This window comes from Acipenser ruthenus, chromosome 20 (genome assembly GCF_902713425.1).
Source record: "Acipenser ruthenus chromosome 20, fAciRut3.2 maternal haplotype, whole genome shotgun sequence".
NCBI lineage: Eukaryota > Metazoa > Chordata > Actinopteri > Acipenseriformes > Acipenseridae > Acipenser > Acipenser ruthenus.
The window spans coordinates 1,649,867-1,672,385 of record NC_081208.1 but is presented as its reverse complement, the minus strand read 5'-3'; the positions used below and the strand labels follow the sequence as shown (position 1 = coordinate 1,672,385).

Sequence of the window (22,519 nt, the reverse complement as noted above, 5' to 3'; positions counted from 1 at the left end):
GTTTGATGGTAAACGAGTAAATAAATGAATAAGTGAAATAAAGCCATACAGTCGATACAAAACTTAAATCACTGTCACAGACTTCAGCTTTGATTTGCCTGAGATATTTTATTTATTTCACCTGTGGAAAAACATATAAAATAATACAATAAAAAAAAAAAAAACGAGTGGGCGGCAGATTTTGTGCAAATTAGATATGACTCACACCTTGTTTTCCTGAATCTCATCACAAAAAATTATTTTTTTGTTCTTCAAAAAAATATTAAAAAGTATGTTTTTCTCACCTTCCGAAATGCAAAAACATTATTGTAACAAAGCTCTAATTCCCTCTCTCTAAATAATAATAAAAAAAATCTATCTGTTCCCTGCAAAGCGAAAAAAGGTGTCATTAGCTGACCTGTGAAATCCACTCAGAGATATGCGAAAAATCAAGACGTCAGTCATTCAGGTTAATTATACAGAAACTAGCACCTGCGTGAGCGACTGCAGGAACGTTGTGACTGACATCCTTTTAAATAATCTGTAACGGGCTTTTTAACTACGAATTCCACCTAGTTAAGTAAGTTAGGAGCATATTTCTATAATGCAGTCACAAAATCCATAGCCTTTGATTGTAATAGCCCCACCCCAGAACTCAAACACATTATATCTTTTATTTGTTTTATTGAACACCTGCTTCTCACCACCGCAGGCTTAGGTGTGACTAATTCAACTAAAGTGGATTCAACTGGAATGTAATGAGGGTCTTAACTGTCAGACTGATCCTAATGTGGATCATGGTAGCACCTTTCCATTCCATACTTCCCAAAGGGAATCTGGTTTGGAGCGGGATAACACATTACAATCAAACAAAATATCATGCAAAACATCCAAGTAGAAAGAGACCTGTTTATTGCATATTTCAACAGTTACTACAGTGCACTATTACAATTATATCTGTACACTATTGCACAGAATCTAATTTACAGTACAGAATTAGTGTGACGTGCTTCACATACTATTTCTTTTGAGGACTGAATGCTTTTGCATTAGAAAATGTCATTCTTAACCACTTATTTTCAGAGACTAAATGAATTATCGGTCTCTAATTATATGAATGGAATCTAGATCTAATGCTACAGGAGGCATGACATTTCCTATGTCTTCTCTCTTAGATCCCTCTGACCTTACTGTCAGGCCATGGTAAACCTGATGTTTTCCCCCAGCACAGTGTTAGGGTGTCTTAAACGAATTAGCCATTCCAGACACCTGGTTCTATTTATACTTCTGTGGTTGAGAGGGTTTGAAACACGCTCCCATGTAGCTGCCTCTAATGAAGACCCCCAGACCCTAATTTGTGGTTTCTTAAGCACTTAATATGGTCTCCGAACAGTGTTTTTTAATTGTAGTCCCATTGAGCCTAATTTCCAAGCTTGTCAGCTGTCTCGTTCTTTGGGGATTTTGAATCCTTAAAGCACAAATGAGTGGAGTTGCCAGGGGTTGATGTGGAAACAAAGGCATTGGCATACATCACTTATAGGTAGATGTTTTCGTTGTAGCAATGTGAGAAGTGTCTAGAATGAATGAAAGAAATCGTCTTGTGTGCAAGTTGCTGCCCAGTAATAATCCAATACCTCTGCCTCTGCCTCAGCACTATGTTTCTGCATTGATTATTTTTCTTTCTTGCTGTGGAACAATTAAAATATTTATACAGAACTATTTCCAGGTAACCACGTGACGTATTGGAGAAGCCAGAAAGCCATTACAAGAGTTGTCTCTTTTAATTACCGTTTGATTTATTAGTTTGGGTAGGTTAGTGATTATTTTGGGCAATCGCTGTGAAAAGTGAAAACAAAAAACAGAAACGCCTTTTGAATATTTTTTTTGTGCACAACATTTGCATTTACACAATTGAATACTAAAATCAAGTTATATTGATCATCTGAAAAATAATGCTGTATATAAGTGTGCATTTAGTGAACACTTTACCAAGCACATACTAGGAATTCCACTGAGGCAATCAATTCATGCACAAAATACAGGGGAAGCCAGACAAATTATGCATGCAGCCGGAAGTAATGTATTCTAGAAACACACTAATACTATTATGAACCAGGACAGCGTAAAGAGGAGGAGCAATATAAAGATGTATTTTAAAAAGCCTTCTATGGATCTCTAGTGCAGTAACCTTTACAAAATGCATGCGTGTGTGCTTTCATATTGCATATAAAATCTCCCCAAGGAATACAATCTGATTTACTCAAGAGATGAAGCCAGCCAATGGGTACTTGGATTTTTTTTATATTATTATTATTATTATTATTATTATTATTATTATTATTATTATTCATTCCAATGTTTTCATGCCTCTCCGTACAATTCCACACCTTGTCTCAGCAATGCAAGTCTCTCCTGACCGCTAGGCGCCTCACGCCACCTCTGTATCATTGGTCTGACATGTGATGTGCCGGCCCAACTCCGGATCTATATCCCCAGGCCCCAGTCCACATCTTACTCTAGGTAGAGAAGACCAAAGCAGGCATTCGTGTGTAAAGAGGAAGCAGTGTGAAAATGACATTCGTCTGGTTTTAAAAAGGACATAGGGCTAGATTCCATTAGCGCAATTTTTTTTTCTGAAAGCATCAATTACACCAATAAGAAACAACGTAATACTTAATTAGAGCCCCTGAGTTAAAAGTCTTAGTTGTTTAATTCTGGTTTGGTAACCTTATCCAGGTGTGTTTCTCCTTTCTGATGCTAATGACAAAATTGATTAAATAGCTTTGAAAATGCAGCCCATACTGTATAGCTACAGTACAATTGCCATTTCAACGCTGTTGACTCTGCCTGCTCCATGGTAAAGTATCTAAACAGGTGGACCCACATGTTTATTCTCAAGGCCTGGAAGAGCAAAAAACTAAACCAGAGGCTTGCAAGCAGGCCATTTTTGGAATATGATTTAGAAAAATCACAATATTAGAGCAATATAACTATTCCTAAGGATTGTAAAAATGAAAGGGAAGGGGAGGCTGAAAAAAAAAATCAATTCTGGCCATATATCCTTTAACCAGTGCACTTGATGGGGGCTTTTAAATGAAAGTCTTTGATTCTTCAGTTTGGCATGTTGCAGACCATAATTGTTTGGTAGATGCAGGAGGGCCTTCAGATACTTTCTCACCATGTCGGGCGCATGACTTGGATGGCTCTTCTTTTGCATAGCCCATGAAACCTACAGTAACCTACCACCATGGTTCAGGTATCATCAAACTGTACACAGCACTGCAGGTGAAATCCAGCAGCATCCAAAGCAACATAAGTTCCTTCCCTTATGGATGAGCGGTTGGAAATGTCCTCATTTTTCCCTGAAAGCGGGAACCTGCTGCTTTGCATGTGGGAGTGGGCAGGAGGGGGAAGCCTTTCAAACGCAAGCAAGGTTAAATCAAAAATGATTTAAGACAGGCGTGCCTGACCCAACGCACTGCATTTCTAAAATAAGACTCCAAATTCTATCTGAAAGGGCTCCTGCTTCCGCAGGCAGTCGCTCAGGTTGGGAGCAGATCACTTCTCATTGAGTCCTTGTGTGCTCCACAGGCAAATGACCTGCGGCTCTAAGGTTACAATCCAGCCTTGAGGATAATCAGCACGGGGCTGGAAGAGGTGACACCCTTGAAAGGGACATGGAATTGAGCTTCTGTCTAGACCATCAAGTAGTCCTCTGGAAGGAGCAGCCAATGGATCTACACTATAGATTGTTGTGCAATGGCCCATGCTATGGTATTTCCCAGAAATACCTAGCAATTATCAGACAGTTACAGTAAACAGACTGCCACTCTGTTCTCTCCAGGTGCATATAGTACTGGTTCTCCTTGGTAATGACACTTCAAATGAATTCATGTTTTGGTTTCTGGCATGGCGCTTATATCAGGTTGTGTTGACTGCCCTCCCCTCTGTCCGAAAGCCGGTTTGTCTAGCTCTCTGTAACAAAAAATCTTTAAAGAATGATTCTCAGTGCAGGCTGAAGGAGCAGGCTCTGCAGTGTGCCCCTGCACTTGTATAAAGCTTCCTGCTATACTTTAGGGAAATGCAAATAAAGCATAATGGAGTATACAGGAAAGAATAACATATGTTGAAATATTTTGTTTTGTAATCATTAAATATTGAAGTGCCGGGGGAAAAATAAAGTGCATTGCTAAATAAAGTCTTTACTAGTTCCTGTGTTGTATTTTACTGTAACTTTGGCTAAGACAAAACTAAAACAGCAGTGGTTTGTGTTGTGAGCATCCGTTTTCATGCAGTTTCACCCGCTGAGATCCATCTTGAGCCGAGCTTTTATTGTATGATTTCCAGTCACCCCAGTGTGGACCAGCCCGATCCCCTGACACCGGAGTTATTCCACAGCCTGCGAAGCTTTTCCAACCGGAACAACCCGGTTCCCTTGAAAAAGAAACCAGAGAAAGCATAAGACTATGAGCTGAAATCAGCTTTTGAGGAACAGACAGGGGCTAATAAAAAAAAAAAACGCCATTAGGCTGTGGAACGCAGCTGCGATGCCTTTGTTGTTTGCTTTGCCGCTCCTGCCAAGACCGATTTTCTTCTGATGGCGTTACCCACTCGTCATCATCATTAACTCCGACCCTCCCGGAAATGTCACTCTTTCCACTCTTCCTGCGTTCTTCCTCTTTGTCTCTCCACACCAAGCAGATGTTTAAAGGAGCTGGCCAACTTCGCGGGGTGAGAGGCAGGCATTTTCCTGGCACAACCTTGGCACAATCTTTTTTTTTTTTTCCTGCCGGATGAAGACGGAGGATTCGGTTTACCTCAGGGGGATGTGGGTGTGGTCTGAAAGATTGAAACCCACAGTGAAAAGCACAATTATTCAAACTGCTATGCTATGGTTATACAGGTATTCAGAAAAGGGGAAGTGCAAAGCCCACCATAGTTTTGGATAATGTTCTGTATTTATTTTAAATATTACATTTATTAAGTGTTTTTAACAATACACATGCAGTCCTTACTCTATCGATTCTTTTCCTGTTTTCTTTGTGGGTTTTTTTTTCCATACAATTTTTATGGTGTCTTGTTTCTTTGCACTCTCCTATATGTCTGTGACTGTTTAACAAAACAGGGTTTAAAAAGTACGCACTCTTAATGGAAAAAAACATGATTTTCCCAAACTACAGGGAATTGAAATGTCCCATAAATTAAAGAAATAAAAACAGTTTCTTAATCTTTTAAAAGGAGATACACCTTGTCCCTAAGGCGGTCCATGTGGAGGAACCATAATTTGCACTTCAATGAAAATATAAAAGCTACATTTAGTCAAAAACAAGCTTGAGGCAGGTCAGATACAATCTTGCTTTGCAGGTTAAACCCCTTTAGATAATCCGAGAATGCAATAGGAGGCTGTTTTCTATCTCTTTATAGATCCAGACTAGGATCATACTGTACATTCTCTGATTTACAAAGGGTTTACACAGCTTTCTTCAGTAGTCAGTATCTAACACAATTAATGACACAATGAGGGATCTTGAAGGAACTGTTATGTTGGAATGGCAATTGCACTGGACTAGAAGTGCTGTTAAACAATGATATGACAAAAGGCTTTTGGCAAAACAAACTAGGCATGCATTGTGTGTCAATTTGCAAGGTTTTTGTCTTGCGATTTGATCACGAGATACCTTCTAGACTGCAAACGTTCCGTCACAGAGAAAATTGAACAGTCCTGGCTGCCAGACGTGATGCCGCGGGACAGTTTCCAATTACACTACACCAATTTAAGGCCAAGTGCTAAGTTTCACAGTGGACTAGTTTGGTAGAAATGTTTTAAAAAGCAGTCCGTACCTGTAAATGTGGAATGGATCATATAGGCAGGGCTGTCCAATCACAGAGGGCCATTCCACTCCAGGTTAAACAGGTAAGATTAGATAATTAACTACTTCAGGGTCTGGATGGAGGTTTAATTGGTTCAGTTAAGCAATTTAGAACGGTATTGGAACAAAGACCAGGACTAGAAGGGCCAGCTTTGGCCACCTCTGATATAAGGATAGTTAAACAACTTCAAAATCACCCTGCTGCACCTCCGTAATGAAGTCAGTTCGCTGTACTGAACTGTACTGCTCTGCTCACTAATGCATGTACAGTACCCCACTGAGAAAACCTACTGGAGGCATCACATGGTAATGATGGACAGGCTTCCATATTCTCCAGGCTCCCTGGAGCCCCTGCTGGCAGTCCTGAAGCAGATCAGCAGCAGAGTAGCCAGTCTGTATCAGCGTCCACCTCCAGCCATCACAGGTCAGTGCAGGGAAGTGAATGGCTATTGATCTGCACTTAATTTTCCCATTTCTGAGAACTCCAGCCCTACTGAGAATCTGCATGCACTGGGGACTAGAGAAGGCAGAGGGGTTTGAATAGTAGTGGTGGTAGTGGTGGCAGCAAGAGATGGGCAGTTGATGGTGTTGCTAGTGGCATATATGCAATTGCTTCGAGTTCAGAGCATGCAATAATTTATAATGTGAATCTACTGTATCAGCTAAACCCCTTATGGTAGTGTGGTGCAGAAACTCAGAAACGCTGCAGGTTGATCTTCTCTCCTCTTCTCCTACAGTATCTTTGCTGGAGAACAATTCACTCTTACTGTCTCAAGTTTGGGGGTGGAGGGTGGGTGTATGGGGTGGGAGGGGGAGGAAGATGGAAAGATCTTCCTCTCCTTCTTTTGGTTGAGTGTTTTATTTGAAAGATTTGCTTTGTTTAAAACAAAAAGCCCTCTTGTGTAAGGACACACTAAATATTTTTTATTTTTAATTTCATTATAGATTTAAACATTACCTGGTACAGTAGAAGTCACAGTAAAAACATAATTTAGTTAACCTTATTCCACGTAACTCATCATACACACGTACCTAATTAAAAAAATAAGCCTTACTGGAACAACATGTGCAGTAGAGATTGATGCTGTTAAAGACCTGATGCAGGAAATGTGTGGTGGAGCCTCATCAACCTGATCTAGAGGTGCAGACAGACAGGCTGCTTCTCTGTGGAGGGATCTGATTGGAGTGAGTGGGGAGGGGGCTCCGGACAAGATCCAAGCCCTGCAGACATTGGACCTTGCCCTCAGACCGCCCGTTCGAACACACAACCGCAGGAGCAGTAATTTCGGGGAACCGTGGGCTATTACAAAGATGAATGGGCGGAAGCCAAGGTTAATGGACTGCTTCCATCAAGGAGAGTCCAGAGATGCATTGGTTTAGTGGGTCACAGCCTCTGAGGGGGGTGTTGCTAGAGGGAGCAGAAGCATGCTATAATTTGCATAATGAGACTATGCATTATCCCCTATGACACTGTGGTGGGAAAGCACAGAAACACTTTGCATGTAGATCTTTCAAATGCCTCTTCTCTTGCCCTGCATTATCTTTGTTAATGAGCATATGGAAAGAGAATACATTCATTGTAGCATTTACAATATATTCAAATTATATAACATATACTGTATGTTTATACAAGTCTGGAAGGCTTATTTCTTTAGATTTCTCAGTAAACCCCATTTGAGTTTGAAATGAAATGTTTGTGTAGGCTGGTTATACAGCAACACATTGGAAAGGGTCACTTTACTTAAACTAACCTACCTATCTTAACTCAAACCAGTTGTTTATTGAGTAGAGGTATATATTTGATCTGAGAAAGAAGGGGAAAAGTCGGATTCCCTTCCTTGTCAAAGAGCCCAAATCTCAACGGCTTTGCATTTTATTTCTTCTTAATTTCATCTAATAATGATCTCTTGCATCTGTTGCCCCTCCCTGGTACACATATAGTGTGCATCCAAGCAGACACACCAACCATGCTTTTCATCTCCTTGAACTGCCTTCTTCTGAAACACACACTGTGCCACCCCCCCCTCACATGCCTTTAGTTCCTCAATCAGGTCACTTTTAAAGGCAGCTGCTGCTGCAATTACCAATTCGACAATTATCTCAACTGTGAGACAACAGCTTCTAACGCATCCCACAACAAGCATAATAATTACCCAGCCAGTTACCATCATCAAGCAAACCACAAGCAGCTCCATCCAGCAGCACACACGCACACATGCACACACACACACGCACGCAAACATGCACACACACACATGCACACACACACACGCACACACACACACAGACACACGCACGCGCACACGCGCGCACACACACATACTCACAAACACACAGACGCACAGAACTATGCAAAATATTTTGAAGCTGTCAGTAAAGTGGATTCGTTGTGGAATAGCATGCTGCCAGACATCATGATTACAGGTTATTTACTCAACAGTGTGTCCAGAAGCCTCCAGTAACTACAAGGCCGCATGCCTGGACAGAATTTGAATGTTTGTGGATAGCCCTCTGCATCCAAGCTGGTCTCTGACATCCCAACCTATCCGGTACAAGCAGGATTTGGGAATATAAATATTAATATATATATTAATGCTTGAGATCCCGTTGAGTTGCCGTTTGTGCCCAGTGAGATCTGTGATGAACTCATGGGCTATGTCTGGCGATGCAGGTGTGAAATGAGTGAGTGAATCATCAGCGCTACTGGCCGTGACCGATGATCTGCACTCTCAGTGACGGTGGCCATTCTCACCCCAAAGGCATGTTCTGCTGGTGCTCTCCGCACTGTTTGTGTTCACACTTTACATTAAGTGTCTCTAATTACTGGGTATTTACATAGTAGTTACTTAGTAAATACATGTGTATTACAATGTCATTATGCATAGCTACAATGTACTTAATGGGTAAATCTTTTTGCACGATATATGTAAGTACACAATTGTATCAGAACAGAGTTCAGTTTAGGGTTTGGAAGGCTAGGGTTAGGATTAGGTAATAGAGTCAGGGTTTTACACATAGTTGTAGTAACTATTTGGTCAGTACACAGTCATTAGAGACACGTAATGTAAAGAGGGACTCTGCTTTTACACTGGCAGTGGCTACTTCAAAACTATAACACTGTATGGGATTACGATCTCTGGGATTACCTTGTGGTTCTGGTTTTAAAAAGCTAAACTTGGAACCCACTGATTCTTCAGAATGGATTGTTTGCAGATGGATTGTTTTGCGTTACTGCCTTATGTGTTTTTTTTTTTTCTGTTCCTATCTGGACAAACTCTTATCTCTGCGCTACTTGCTTGCATCATTTGCAACAATTGGATAGTAAACAGAGGACCCCGTAGATTGTGTTGCCATCTGATTTAGAGTTGCTACAATTCTGTGGAATCTTTCCATTTCTACCCCTCTGTTTCCAATCGTTTGGTCATCTCATTTACTGATTTGTAGTGGGCTTGGAACTATACTGGTAGCACCCATCTTCCCAGCGTTAAAGAAGTTTCAGCCACATACAGTACCTTTTCAGAATTTGAAATCTCTGTGCAAATGAAACAGTGGTTGAACCTGGACAGTCTCTCTGCAAACACCTGGTCACCTTATGGGAAAACATGACACATTACGACAGGGCATGTCAACAGTGCTGTAACCTGAAAGCTGATCCAGGAGATAATGAGGCAATTATGGGGGTTAGGTGTAGGGTATGTAAGGGCGTAATGCATTAAGAAGTGTAGGACCAGGTCATGTGAAAATCTCCAGACACCATGACAACTGTTTCTAACCTGGTTACCTGTCTCGGAACACTCAATTACAGCTTGAATGCAGCCCTTTAGCATTTGACTTTACTCTTTAGATCAGTTTACTAGGCTTTTGAGTGAAGAGTTTGAACTCTTCCATGGGAAACAAACTACTAATGTTACACAGCGAAGGGGTATTCAGAATTGTTTAACAGTTTTGCAAACTGTTCACCCGAGCGAAGGCTTACTGCAGCTATCCATTAAAAAAAAAAAAAAGTTTATCAATGAAACAGGAGAAGCCAACTATCTGGACAAACAACTTTATTTCTGGTAATGCATCTATACACTGTACATTCAGTCACTGTGGTATATAAGCATAGCTATTTTCATACATAATCTCATAAAGTCCTTTATTTTACAATATAGTCTGTGTCGGGAGAGGGGAGAGGGGAGAGGGGAGAGGGAAGAGGGGAAAGAGTGGGAAAAAAGACGCAAAAAAAATACAAGGAATACAAAATAGATAAATAAGCCAAGCTTTTTTTTTGTTTGTTTTGTAAATGTGGCATTAATAAACGAGAAAGCATACATTTATCTCTTACATAAAAATAGTTCTAGAATTGTAAAGTTGATATACTGTTAGCAGCAGAGCAGGGCTAAGATACACGAGAGTGAATGAGCTGCAATGCAAATGAGGTTGTTTTGTTTTCACTGTCCTTGACCAAATGTACTTAATTCGCTAATTTCATTTAACCTTATAAAATACGTGGACTGGTGATCAAAAGCAATGTTTCTTTTTATATAATAATAATAAAAAAAAGATTTTATAGTAAAAAGGACATGTTTATGTAGGGAGATTCCTCTGACGCACTGCAGTAAAAACTTTTTTTTTTCCTCTATTAAAACACAACTCATAAAGCATGACGGCTACTGCATAAGAATTGTTTTTGTTGAAAAACGTAAACACCATATACACTTATAATACAATAGTGTAAAATGAAAAAGTATTTACATGTGTAAATTTGTATTTTGTCATTGTTTAATTTTTACACTGGTTGGTTTTGTTTGTGACGAGAAGCAGTTTTAGCTCCTCTGGTAATATGAACAGTTATTGCTGTTTTATTTTCATCCGTTTAGAAAATAAAAACTTCTTGTTTTGTGTATATTAAATATAAACCGTTTAACTTAATATACAATGAAATATTCTAGAAAAGGGAGGTTCAAAAGCCTCAAACACCTCTTCTCCCTTAGTTAAAAAAAAAAAAAAAACTTTCTTAAAGGAAACTAAATGTAACCTTTTTGTTTTAGTGTAAATTAACACTTGTAATTGTATACATATTTGCATTCTGCTCTGCCATGGCAGGAATTCAGCAAACTTGCACAACACACAGTTTCTAAGCATGAAAAAGTGCCAACTTTGGACTCCTTAATGATTATTCTATAGCTTTGGGGAATAAATACTATCTATAATTTCATTGAGGGTTATAATTCCAATGCATATCTAATATACATAAATACATTGCAATATTTGACATGTACAGTGCACACATACACTTGCAAGTTTTTAAACTGCAACAGTAAATGGCCCATTCTGCCACAATTCTGCTATACACCCAAGACAATAGTCAACAAAAAATAAATAAAACACGTGGATTACTACGGGTGTCATTATATGACTGTATTATTATATATTTCCCTATTCATTATTAGGGGGAAATGAATTAAAAAACAGTAGTTTTGTGGTGCTGGATTTAGTTCTGGTTTGTAACAGACAGCAAGCTGAAATCAGCGGCCGTTTAAGACGGAATTACCCTCTCTCACTTTTAAAAGAAGCCTGGTGATAAAAATAGGCATCTTCAACTTGCTAATCAAGTTACACCCTATGCTTGAAACAGGGTGTAGTGTCTGTGTTTGCTGAGATCAGACAGTCTGCACAGAGGAACACAGGAAATATTGAACTTTGAAAATCAGTCACTGCAGAGAAGGCATCCCATTTACTGTATAGGACAAGGTAGGTTTATTGTAATCACAAGTTTGAACCCGGTCAGTAAACCTTTATGCCTTGATTCAGGCACTTGAGGTTTTCCCAACAATGTATGTGAACTTTTATCAGTAGTAACAAATAGGTATAGAAATTATTTGTCTGAAAAGATAATGAGATTTAGTTTCCTTTAAAAAAAAAAAAAAAAGGAGTATCACTTGAATACAAATTTTAAAAAATACAAGTTTGCTGTATATTGCATAACACGATTAAAAAAAACCCTTTACATGTACATTATTAATGCCCATTAATAAACATACGAATGGCAGACTTTTCTTAAATCTCATGCATATGAAAAAAAAAGTTTATAACGGTTTGCTATTAAAAAATAAAACAAAAACAAAGATAAGCAAGAAAAATATCCCCAAGTAAAAATAATTGCATAAACACAACCGATATTCGGATTTTTGTACCCATTCTGTTTCAGGAGCATTTTATTTTGAATGTAACCGAATCAGCAAGTGTCACTTCACCTTCAAGTTAATGCATCTATCCATTTTTAAACTAAAGGTCTTTTTAATGCTTCGTGTTCATGTGCAGCATCATATACTTTCACTGTATGAAACAAACTCATCACCTGTAAATACCTGGAACTACCACACTTTTAGGAGAATCAGCCATCCCGTATTCCATATTCCAACCCCCTCCAAAGATGTCGTGCTTTTTTTTGTTTGTTTTTTTAAAAGAAATGAAACCAAATGAACCACCAGGATCATTTTGCAAAAGAAAAATCAAAATTTGCGATTTCTACTAAATTCAGAATGCAGCCCACATTTTTGTATGTCCTTTGGGATTAAGTGACAGACGTTTTAGATTGTTGTTGGTTGTTTGTTTGTTTTTTTTTGCTTTTTTTATTTACAATATTTGTACTTCAAGCATGTACTTTACATGGCATAAATGAAACACATGAATGGATGTAAAAAGAGTTGTTTTTTTGTTTAGTTTTTTTAGAAAGTACATTTTCTTAAAATGAAAGGCATAAACAATAAGCGAGAATGCAATGCAGAATACAGTATTTTGACAAAGTGCGATTCATTATTTATAGTAAAAAAAAATATATATACTAATAAAATCAAAAAACAAAAAAAAACACTAAATGTTCTCACTAAAGGTGTAAGCTTCCAATGATTGCATTAAAAGAAAAATGGCCTTGGTAATTTATAACAGCAGCAAGTTATTAATTTCTTTTAGTATTCAAAGGTAAAAATATTAAATGTAGTCATGCTCATAACAGCATTGATAAAGATAAGCTGACAAAAAAAATCGCTCCTTGAACAAAATATTTTGGAACGAGTCCCAAATAGTTGTGTGTGTGTATATATATATATATATATATATATATATATATATATATATATATATATTGCATGTAATCTCTTGGACAATATCCCAGTTCTTGTATACCTACTGTATCAACCGAAGTGCTCTTCAAAGGGTGCCCTGAACACCTCAATTTAACATAAAAGTTTTCAAAATAGCGATACTGTGTCGTGGTATTCTTGCAATTCCAATGAGAATAAGGCCAGTCAAATCAAAGGCCTTCTCCTCCCATACTCTGGGGTCTCCATCATTTCTTGCAAAAAAAAAAAAAAAAAAAAAAAAAAAAAAAAAAGCAAACTTTTTTTACTTTAAATAAAAAAAATATCCATAAGTTTTCCTTTTCCTCCCCCGGGTGTTTAGGGTTTAATGACTGCATCAATCGGCAACACTGTCGGGAGTCCGTCATTCTTGTCACTTGTCGAGTCTCCTGTTTGTTTTTTGTTTTGTTTTAGGTTTCATTAACACAAAAACCTTATATATATATAAACGCAAGTCTCTAATACAGTCTCTTAAATAGCTTATTACAAAAATCCTTGTAAATGTTTGAAAGAAAAGAGAAAATCGTACAAATACAAACCAAAAGAAAAAAACAACAAACAAACAGAAACAGATCTGAGGGCACCTTGACATTTCTTTTGAGTTGTTTGTCTGCATTCCAATGATGCTGCTGCACCTGCAGATGTGCTCCGGGATGATTTATTTACTTCTTTTATTCGTAGAAAAGTCTGTATCCAAAATGTGGTTTTCAGTGGAAAATAGTTAGGCACAATAAACTACTTGTGCTATTTTAAATTCATCTCTTTATTTTATTAATTTTTGTTTTAATTAGAGGCGCTTTTCAGTGCTTATGTTAGTAAGTAACACATTTCCTCCAGGTAAATATACAAAGTCTCTATTATTATATATTTTTTGTGTGTTTTGTTTGCACCAATGTGTGCGCGCAGACACGCACGCGTCTGTCTATCTGTATACGCGTATAGATGATATAAATCTCTGTGTGTGTTTCTTTCTCGCTCTTAGTTTTCAGAGTCCTTCGCTGCCATTTTGGTGCTGCCTGACTTTGGCCACAGCTGCTCTTGCAGCTCCTTGACGACTTTTTCCAAGTGCTCCCGCGCCTCTCGCTCGAGCAGCAAGTCCGCTCGCAGCTGCTCCCGATCCGCCTCTGCGTGCTGCAACTTCACCTGCAGGTCTTCGATCTGAACAGAAATAAAAACAAAAAAAACACACCTTAACATCTTTGCACATTTTGGATTGTTTTTTTCAATTCACTGACGCCATAGCAACTCTTAAGCCATTAGAATAACAGTATATAACAACACAATTATAATTAAAAAATGTAAAAACATTGGGTGTATTTATTGCAGATAATAACTTGTTGTTTTATTTCTAACTAAAACATGGTTAATGTGAAAAAACACGAGGTCAGCTATTACCATTTAAACATGTGATGTGCACATAATCAAAAATTAGGGCAGCAGTGTGGAGTAGTGGTTAGGGCTCTGGACTCTTGACCAGAGGGTCGTGGGTTCAATCCCCAGTGGGGGACACTGCTGCTGTACCGTTGAGCAAGGTACTTTACCTAGATTGTGCCAGTAAAAACCCAACTGTATAAATGGGTAATTGTATGTAAAAATAACGTGTAAAAAATAATGTAATTTTATGTAAAAATAATGTGATATCTTGTGTATATACATTACATTATCCTTTCACCCACCAGACAGCCAGGCATTGCTTCAGCCAACACCAAAGTCCTCAAACAGTACAGTAGTAAGCCTCAGATCTATGCTGAGTCAGTCCCCCACTGGGGATTTGAAATGGCTTTCCATTTAAAGTGCTTCTCTGTTAAGGACTCTCTCTCTGTCTCTCCAACAGACAAGAGAGTGAAAAGGTGGGGACTGTGTGTGAGCGTGTGAGAACCTGTGGGCATCATGACAGTAAGTAGGCTGCACATTGAGGGTGTGTGTGTGAATGAGATGCCAGGCGACAAGGTTGACAATGAGCGGGTGGAACCATGTGCGTGGGGATACGGTGGGGGGGGTGACTAATTGACAGGCGCAGGGGTGGGCTGAGAGAAGAATGAGATAGCATGGACCAGTGAGATAAAACACCAAGAAATTCAGGGAAAGCAAATTTTTACCCCCTTTTTTTTATAATATTGTAATGTACTTTTTTGTGTGTGCGTGTGTTTTTTTTTTTTTATGTGTTCCTATTCAGACACGAATGCGGGACAGGCTTCAAAATAGAGCCCCAGGACTGTCACTCTGACTGAAAGGCCTTGTCCCGGCCTTGTGAGTGCCATTGGTTGGAACACAATGGAAGCTTTGCTGGGGATGACTATCAAGACTGCTTGACGTTAAATAGGTTTCATGAATTAACTTATACTGAAGTATCTTTTGTTAAGACAGGGAGTGTTGTTTTTTCACAATCAATGGCAATGGCCACAACACTTTCCAATACTTGTGGGAGAGTAGTGTGTTTTATACCGGGCACTTCTTCTTCAAACTCCTAATAGCTGTTAGTCTGTTTCCAAAATGTACTGACATATAAAACAGGAGAATTTCGAAAACAAGTCATTTGGGCGTTGTTTTTGAGGTTTTCTTCTATCGGAAGAAGGCGCCTAGTGAGTTAACTGAAGCAGCACTTGCTGTCTGTCGCCTGCGAGGGAGGTTGAGAAATGGCCACTCCCGGTATGCGGTTCCCACTCTGGGGTTTTTGTTTAGTCTGGATTCCTCTTATCGGTGAGACTTCCCATGATGCTCTAGGGGAAGTCAACCTCACTTCCTGTTTCCTCTCTGAGCCTGTGTTATCTCTCATCAGTACTTTCAGGGCTACTCCCATTTCTTATAAAACTCAGACCGAGAAAAAATAATATAATCGCCCACCCCCTTTTTAGTTGTGTTTGAATTTGAATTGTTTTTTTTTCCAGTCTGTATATTCTGTTTATCAAATACAATGCAAAGAAATGTGTATCTATTTTTTTTGTTGTGTTCCTTGAAAGCAGGAGTATATCCTTAATAATATAGACATAATTATGCATCTGCTGATAACACCAGAAGATGCATCTCGCCCTGCATCTCATCAGTTTTGATGTTGCAAAGCTACAGATTCAGAAGCGTACATATGATTTGTGTTGCTAAACCAGTTGCTGAGCTTAAAAACAGAACAACATACTGACAATGGTAGAACATCACACTTTTGTTTGTTTTTATCTTAAAGAGCCTTTTACTTAATCCTGTTGGTGATTTCTCTCCTTGTTAAAACTAAATTAAACTACTGTGGATCCATGTTGTAGTAAATAATCTGTTTTAGAAGATTAACACACAGCCCGTGGAGCAGCTGTCTTGCGGTGTGTAAGGTGTTAGCCCCCATACCTGTGCGGAGTATTTGACCCTCAGCCTCCCTGCTTCGCAGCCCTTGTCGCACACCCGCAGCTGCCTGGCCTGCTCCAGCTCCCTCTTCAGTCGTATCCGTGACTCGTTCGCCTCCTTGATCTTCTTCTCGTTCTCCGCGCGCAGACGCTCAATCTCTTTCCTCAGGTTGCGCTTGGCCTCTGTCGCTTCTCTCAGCTTCTCCTTCTTCGCCACCCTCAAAAACTCCAGCTCCTGTCGGTGGGGGAGAAACAGTGTGAACACTTAATAACAAGCCCCTCAAATGCAATTACATGCACCGTTATTTCTTGAATGGATCCTGATACTCCCCCTGCCCCCCCACACCGTTCATATTAAAGCCTAACCTCAATTCATTATGAGCAAGCACTTGTTTTTGAAAGCGTCTTCACAAATGTTAATTGAAAAAAAAAAAAAGGTTCTTGTTTCATCAATAGGACCCTGCTGCTTCAGGGCACCTGTCTCCTCACACCTTTAATTGGTGTAAAACCTTGTTCTCGATAGCTATTCTTGTACCAAGTTACATTAACCATCTCTCTGGACACCAAATATGGCACCATGGTAATCAATTTAACCTAGAGCCAGAACATGCAGTCATTAAGGAGTGTGCCCTAACTTGTTCAGTGAGTTTTTTTCTTAGAAGCACAGCAACACTAACAATGGCTGTAGTGGTGCGCTCAGGATCCGGACTCAAAGGGGTTAAGATACTTTCCGAAAGTTGAGATTGAGACCAGAAGCTGGGCTTCCTTCCCTCCTGAAACCTACCGACTAACAGTTTTTTTCTCTGTGGTAACACCCTTGGCCTGCTCATGGGAAATCCTTTCACAGCACAAATGTTTCTGTCAGCTTACCGGGGTTACGCTCCTGTCAATGTTGAGCTTAACAATAACGCATTCTGCTGCTTTACTGGCACACGGCTTGTAAGATGAGCAATTTGAAGTGAGCTGCTCACTCCTGCTGTGTCTTTATAATAAGGCTTCTAAAACTGCAGGAGATAGCTCATTTTAAGCTTACTGTAGACCAGTCTTTCTGGTTTGCAACTGTCCCTGTTTAGTCTAGTGATTACAGCCATGGGCATTCTCAGCCACTGAGTGATTCACTGACTGTGTGCCCCTGGGGGCGAGTCACTTGACCTCGCTGTGCTGCAGCCTCAGAATGTTTTAACACTAAGCAGAGGCAGGACTATTTATCTTTGCAAATACAGTGTGGCCTCACCTGCTGAAGGCTGCGTTTGGCCTGCAGGGCTGATCCCAGCTTCTCCTCCTGCTTCACCCTCATCTTGACGATCTCGTGCAGAAACTTCTCCTTGGCCTCTTTGGAGTCGAGCCCGCTGTCCAGGGCCTGCCTCAGGGCCTCCAGCTCCGTCTCCAGCCCTGCGCAGGGCACCTCGCCGAGGACGGTGGGGCCCTCAAAGATACCCCCCACCAACAGCGGAGCCTGGGTCCCTGGCGAGCTCAGGTCCTTGGCTGATGAACTCGAGGAGGTGAAGGAAGGGGAGGAGAGGGAGGACAGGGATGATGCGACTGGAAAGAGGAACAAACAGCATGTGTCACTGCATGGCAACCAGACAGCAAGCCCCAGCTGTTAATTATGCATTATTTGCAGCTTAATTAGTTTCATTGCTCATAAACTAGGCTTTTCAAGACTAGGCTTTTTAAACTTTCTTGCAGTTAGTTAGTGAGTAGATAACCGTTTCCGTCCCCTAAGTGACCACACAGACTCGAGCTCCACTTACACTCTTCACGGCTCTCCACCTCGATCTCGCCCTCTGAGTCTTTGTCCTCCTGGGGGGCAGTGCTGGCGGAGACGGCTGTGCTGGGCGGCTCCGGGGCGGGCTGGGGCTCGCCGGTGAGCCGACGTTTGCGTGGCCTGCTGCAGCTGCCGTTGCTTGGGGCCTCGCTGCTGTTGCCCTGGGAGGCGCTCGGCGTGGACGGGGAATGCTGTTCCACCTTCTGATGGGGCAAGGGCGTCAGGGCCACATTGGGGGCCACAGCGTTTTCTAAACTTTTGTAGTTGTACAAGCTGTAGCAAAAACAGAGGAAGATATATATGAAACTGGATCCTAAAACCAAATAAAACCTAGCTACCATTGTGAAAGCCAGGGGGTGTCTAATCACGGTCCTGGAGGGCCATTTCTCTCCAGATTTAACAAGTATATATTTAATTCTTTCAGGGTCTGAGTGGAGGTTTACTCGGTTCAATTCAGACCAGGATTGGAGTGGAAGGGCCAGCTATGGCCACCTTTGGAATAACCCTTTTTTGATTTCTCTGTGCTGGGCACATTCACATTCCGCAGCATTTGTAAGTTTCATTTAATAAGGTAAACAACCACAATGCATAACTAAAACTACAGTTCACTCACTTTGCAGCACTGGCTGGCACATTATGGCTTATAGAAAAGGTGTGCACTACTAACAGCCTTCGCTTATTATTCAACTTATTATCAGTAAATCAGCATATAAAAAACAGTGTTTCTATTTGCTGGCTGCCTAGGGGAGAATAAAAAAGCCTCTTGATGTATCTTTCTACTTAATGAATCCCTTGCCATTTAACCTATCCATACCCTTCCTTGACAGCGCACTGACATGTGGGTGGTGAAGGTTATGAGCAGTGCCACAAGCATGCAATGTGTGGATGTCTGGACCCTGCAGACTCAGACACGTACAGCATGTGGGGATGTTTATTTTATGCAAACTAATGTCTGAAGTGTAAAAGTGAGGCTGACAGAGTGCACATCACTCCCTATGCAGGCTGACTCTACAGACATGAGTACCATCAACACTGCATGGTCTGAAAGCCAGCACAGCCTACATTACACTTAGTCAAAACACTCGAATGAAAATGCGAGGTCATGTACTGCAGCAGTTTCTGGTCCCTTTTACTTTACAAATACATGTGGTGTATTGACTAAGCTTTAACAAATATTTCAAAAGCAGAAATGAAACCCAGAATGTTAAAAAAAAAACATTGACTAGCATTATTTGCAACAGTGAAAAGCTTAGCAAATCAGAACCACCCTTCTATAAGTTTAAAACAGTAAATGATTTTTGCAGATTGCCGTGCTTATGCATTTTGCCACAGATTTTACCATTATACTTATCTGGGCCTTATGAAGTTTTACTACACCATGGTGTGCCGCAGTGAACCTTTAAAAGGACAGTGTTTTGCTAATGAAGCTTTACTTGTCCCACATACCTGTCTCGAACTGTAGCGGGTAGGTGTGTAGCGGTCTCTTTCTCGCTGGCTGAAACTGCAGGAGACCAGGGTCGGAACGCTGAGGGCCGCTGTCGAGGATGGATACAGCCGATGCCCTGTTAAGAAAACCAGAAAAGGAAACGATTAGCTGAAATTCCTTATTGAAATGCCAGTTTGTTCATGATTAACCCTTTAAGGTACATATGTGTCCCACAAATAACTTTCTTATTTTTGCAATGAGGGTCACGGAAACGTGGTTTAAAATGTGGTGGCAGGTTGGATCTGGTCATCCAAATTGTCAGTTTCCTCCTCATGGTACTTGAGTCGCTCTCAAATTTAAGAAGAAACCGTTTGAACGAGAAGCGCTCACTTCCTTGTGTACCTTAAGGGGTTAAACGACTCATAAAGACAGCAATGTATTCTGTGTGTATTCAATTAAAATCAAAAAAGTCTAAATGGAAATAGGCTTATTGTTTCATCCAAGAAGTTATTTTCCTAAGTTATTTCGAGCTTCTGCAGAACGGTACGTTCAGAAACCTGTGTGTCACAACATTTGGAGGATACATACTGTTCTTGCACAAGCTTGTTCCTAAAACAGGCTCCTTTCCCACAAGTACTGCATCTGTTATCAGTCTCCAGACAGATAAGGTAATGGGTTTACAACTCATCTAAAGAACGCAGCCACTAACTGCAATACACAGAGGCTACTACACTCTTGGGAGTCAGCAGAATGTGTCAACACCTTGCCAAGGTTGATATACAGCCACTGACACCAACTGAATCCTTTGAAAACACTCCCTGTGAAGAACAGCAGAAAACACAGTTCTAGTCTGCATCTTTCTGCCTGAAGACCAGAGCACATGTGCCAAGATATGATGGCCCAGTTAATCCACAGTAACAGAACTAAAGAGAAAAATGTTCCACTCCATCACTGCACCTTATTTGCTGAGGAGGCGAGAGACCGTAGCCAATCGGGTTGCTTCTCCTTGTCTGTTGTTGGCGACTGGGAGAAAGGATCTTCATGTTTAGACTTCTTTGCTGGGATCGGATCTGAGGTCTGAGGAACAACAAAAAAATATATTTTCTTGTTACTAAAACTACCCCAAAATTCTCCCTGAATTGTATATCTGCTTTCAAAGACAATCCATTGCTAACAACACAAAACCCTTTATTTCGCAGCTTTCTATGCCGCAAAGTTGCCATCCTGGTAATGCCACTTAAATATGAACCCATAGCAGTCTTTGCATTATCATAAGCTGTATAAATATGAAGCACATTAAAATGCTGAGACAGGTATTTAAATAGCATCTAATTCCTGATTTTCTCCTCCATAACATCCAATTTAGGGGCATTAAACCTTACATTTCCCTGTTCCCAGCTCCATATGGCTCCAGAATTACAGCCATGGCCCCGATTCACAGTCCTGACACGGAGACAGGAGCTGGAGCCGGAGCCATTACCACACAGTCTCCAGGACTGACAGATCCAGTTAACAGGTCAGACCCTGACAGAAACCATTCATTTCGCTGACAAATTTAAGCACGGCCTTTCAAAAAGACAGACAAGCAAGTTTAAGTTTTTCCTTTACCAGGATTTCAAAGTCGTTTCAGGCCAAGCGTAAGTGTCTGAGTGATGTAAGCACCTGGGTTTGTGACTGGCTAAGCCACACTGATTTTTGCACATTGAGACTTGGGAGAAGGCCCAATTTGCCACCTTTCCACTTTGTTTAAACTGGATGAAAGCAGGATAGCGTGCTAGAAACAAGACTGTTCAGCTCAGGACAGGCTTTCAAATACCAGCAATAGAAAGAAATAAAAGCTCTAAATGATGACAATAAAAGTCAAGGCCTTGCAGCCACGCTTTTAACAAGGTTTTATGTAATTTGATTTTAACATAGCAGCCAGCTTTAATAGCTACAACTGCATTTGTCCTTGCAGCTAGCATCAGTGTAGACATGTTGTATAAAGCACTGTGCATTACCTTTCAACAGCTTCTGAGACGAGAGGGAGGAAGGAACAAACAAGGGATGACTGACCGCACTGCCTTCCCTGTTTTCTTGGTTTAGTGGTGCAAAGACATTTTATGAAAACAGAGGGGATTCTGTTGCATGCTGTGTATTGTAGTTGCTACGTGGATGACTTCAGTACCCACAGCTGCACTGGATAACGGATACAGCGACAGAATGCAGCTTTGTTTTTTCTGTACTTGAAAAAGCTGAAACACCAATGCAATGCACGCTGGGAACAATTTGAGAGAAGTGTACAGCTTGGATGTGTGCTATCATGCTTAGAAAGATAGCAGTGTAAAAAAGTCTCTATCTATTTATATAAAATAGCGGGTTCTAAATATACCTCAAACAAAAAAACAAAACAAAAACAAAGATGCAATGGCTTACTGGTGTTAATATCCATACAAAACTTTCTTTACTTGCAACCTTTTTTTCATATCGCTTAAAATAGAGACACTGCAAATTGTGATAATCCCAGCTCAAATTAAAGTTCAAAATGAAAGCAGACTGGAGGGTCTATGGGTCTAACAGTTGCGTCCTCTTATTTTTAAACTGGTATAAACTACGAATGGTAACTCGTGTTTGCACGCCATAACACATTCACACACAACCCTTCCATGCTATTTTAGTCAGGGGCTCCCTTCTGAATTCCAGTAGCTACAGGAGAAATTCCACAGCTACTGTACTAGTCGAGCAAGATGCCAGTACAAACTGTGCAACAACTGTTGACGTGTTTAATACACAGATTAAGGAAACCACTGTTTCCAGTAAATCTCCAGTTAAAAGTACTGGTTAAAAATAAAGTGTGCAGACAGATTTCATTAGACCAAACCTGCTTTTATACAGTTAACAAACCCCCTCCGCACCCCTTCCCTCCCCTCTCTCTCTCTCTGGCACAGTGGTGGTGACCGCAGCGGGAAGGTATTTGACAAACCCCTGCTGACATCCCCAGTCTGTCCGCTCTGGGGCTAGGGGGAGATCAAGCAGAAGAAGCC

General features: G+C 40.5%; 1 protein-coding gene across 1 annotated transcript in view; it reads right to left on the bottom strand.

Annotated features, from left to right (window-relative positions):
- Positions 1–9,881: 9,881 nt before the first annotated feature.
- LOC117963646 (ski oncogene-like) overlaps positions 9,882–22,519 on the bottom strand; it is a 71,064-nt gene continuing 58,426 nt past the window's right edge. The window contains exons 2-7 of the mRNA XM_034904486.2: positions 20,454–20,573; positions 19,517–19,632; positions 18,057–18,343; positions 17,537–17,844; positions 16,307–16,537; positions 9,882–14,131 (exon numbers count right to left, since the gene is read on the bottom strand). Of these exons, the coding sequence (XP_034760377.2) occupies positions 13,952–14,131; positions 16,307–16,537; positions 17,537–17,844; positions 18,057–18,343; positions 19,517–19,632; positions 20,454–20,573 (1,242 nt within the window). The 3' untranslated portion in view covers positions 9,882–13,951. The remainder of the gene's footprint in view (positions 14,132–16,306; positions 16,538–17,536; positions 17,845–18,056; positions 18,344–19,516; positions 19,633–20,453; positions 20,574–22,519) is intronic.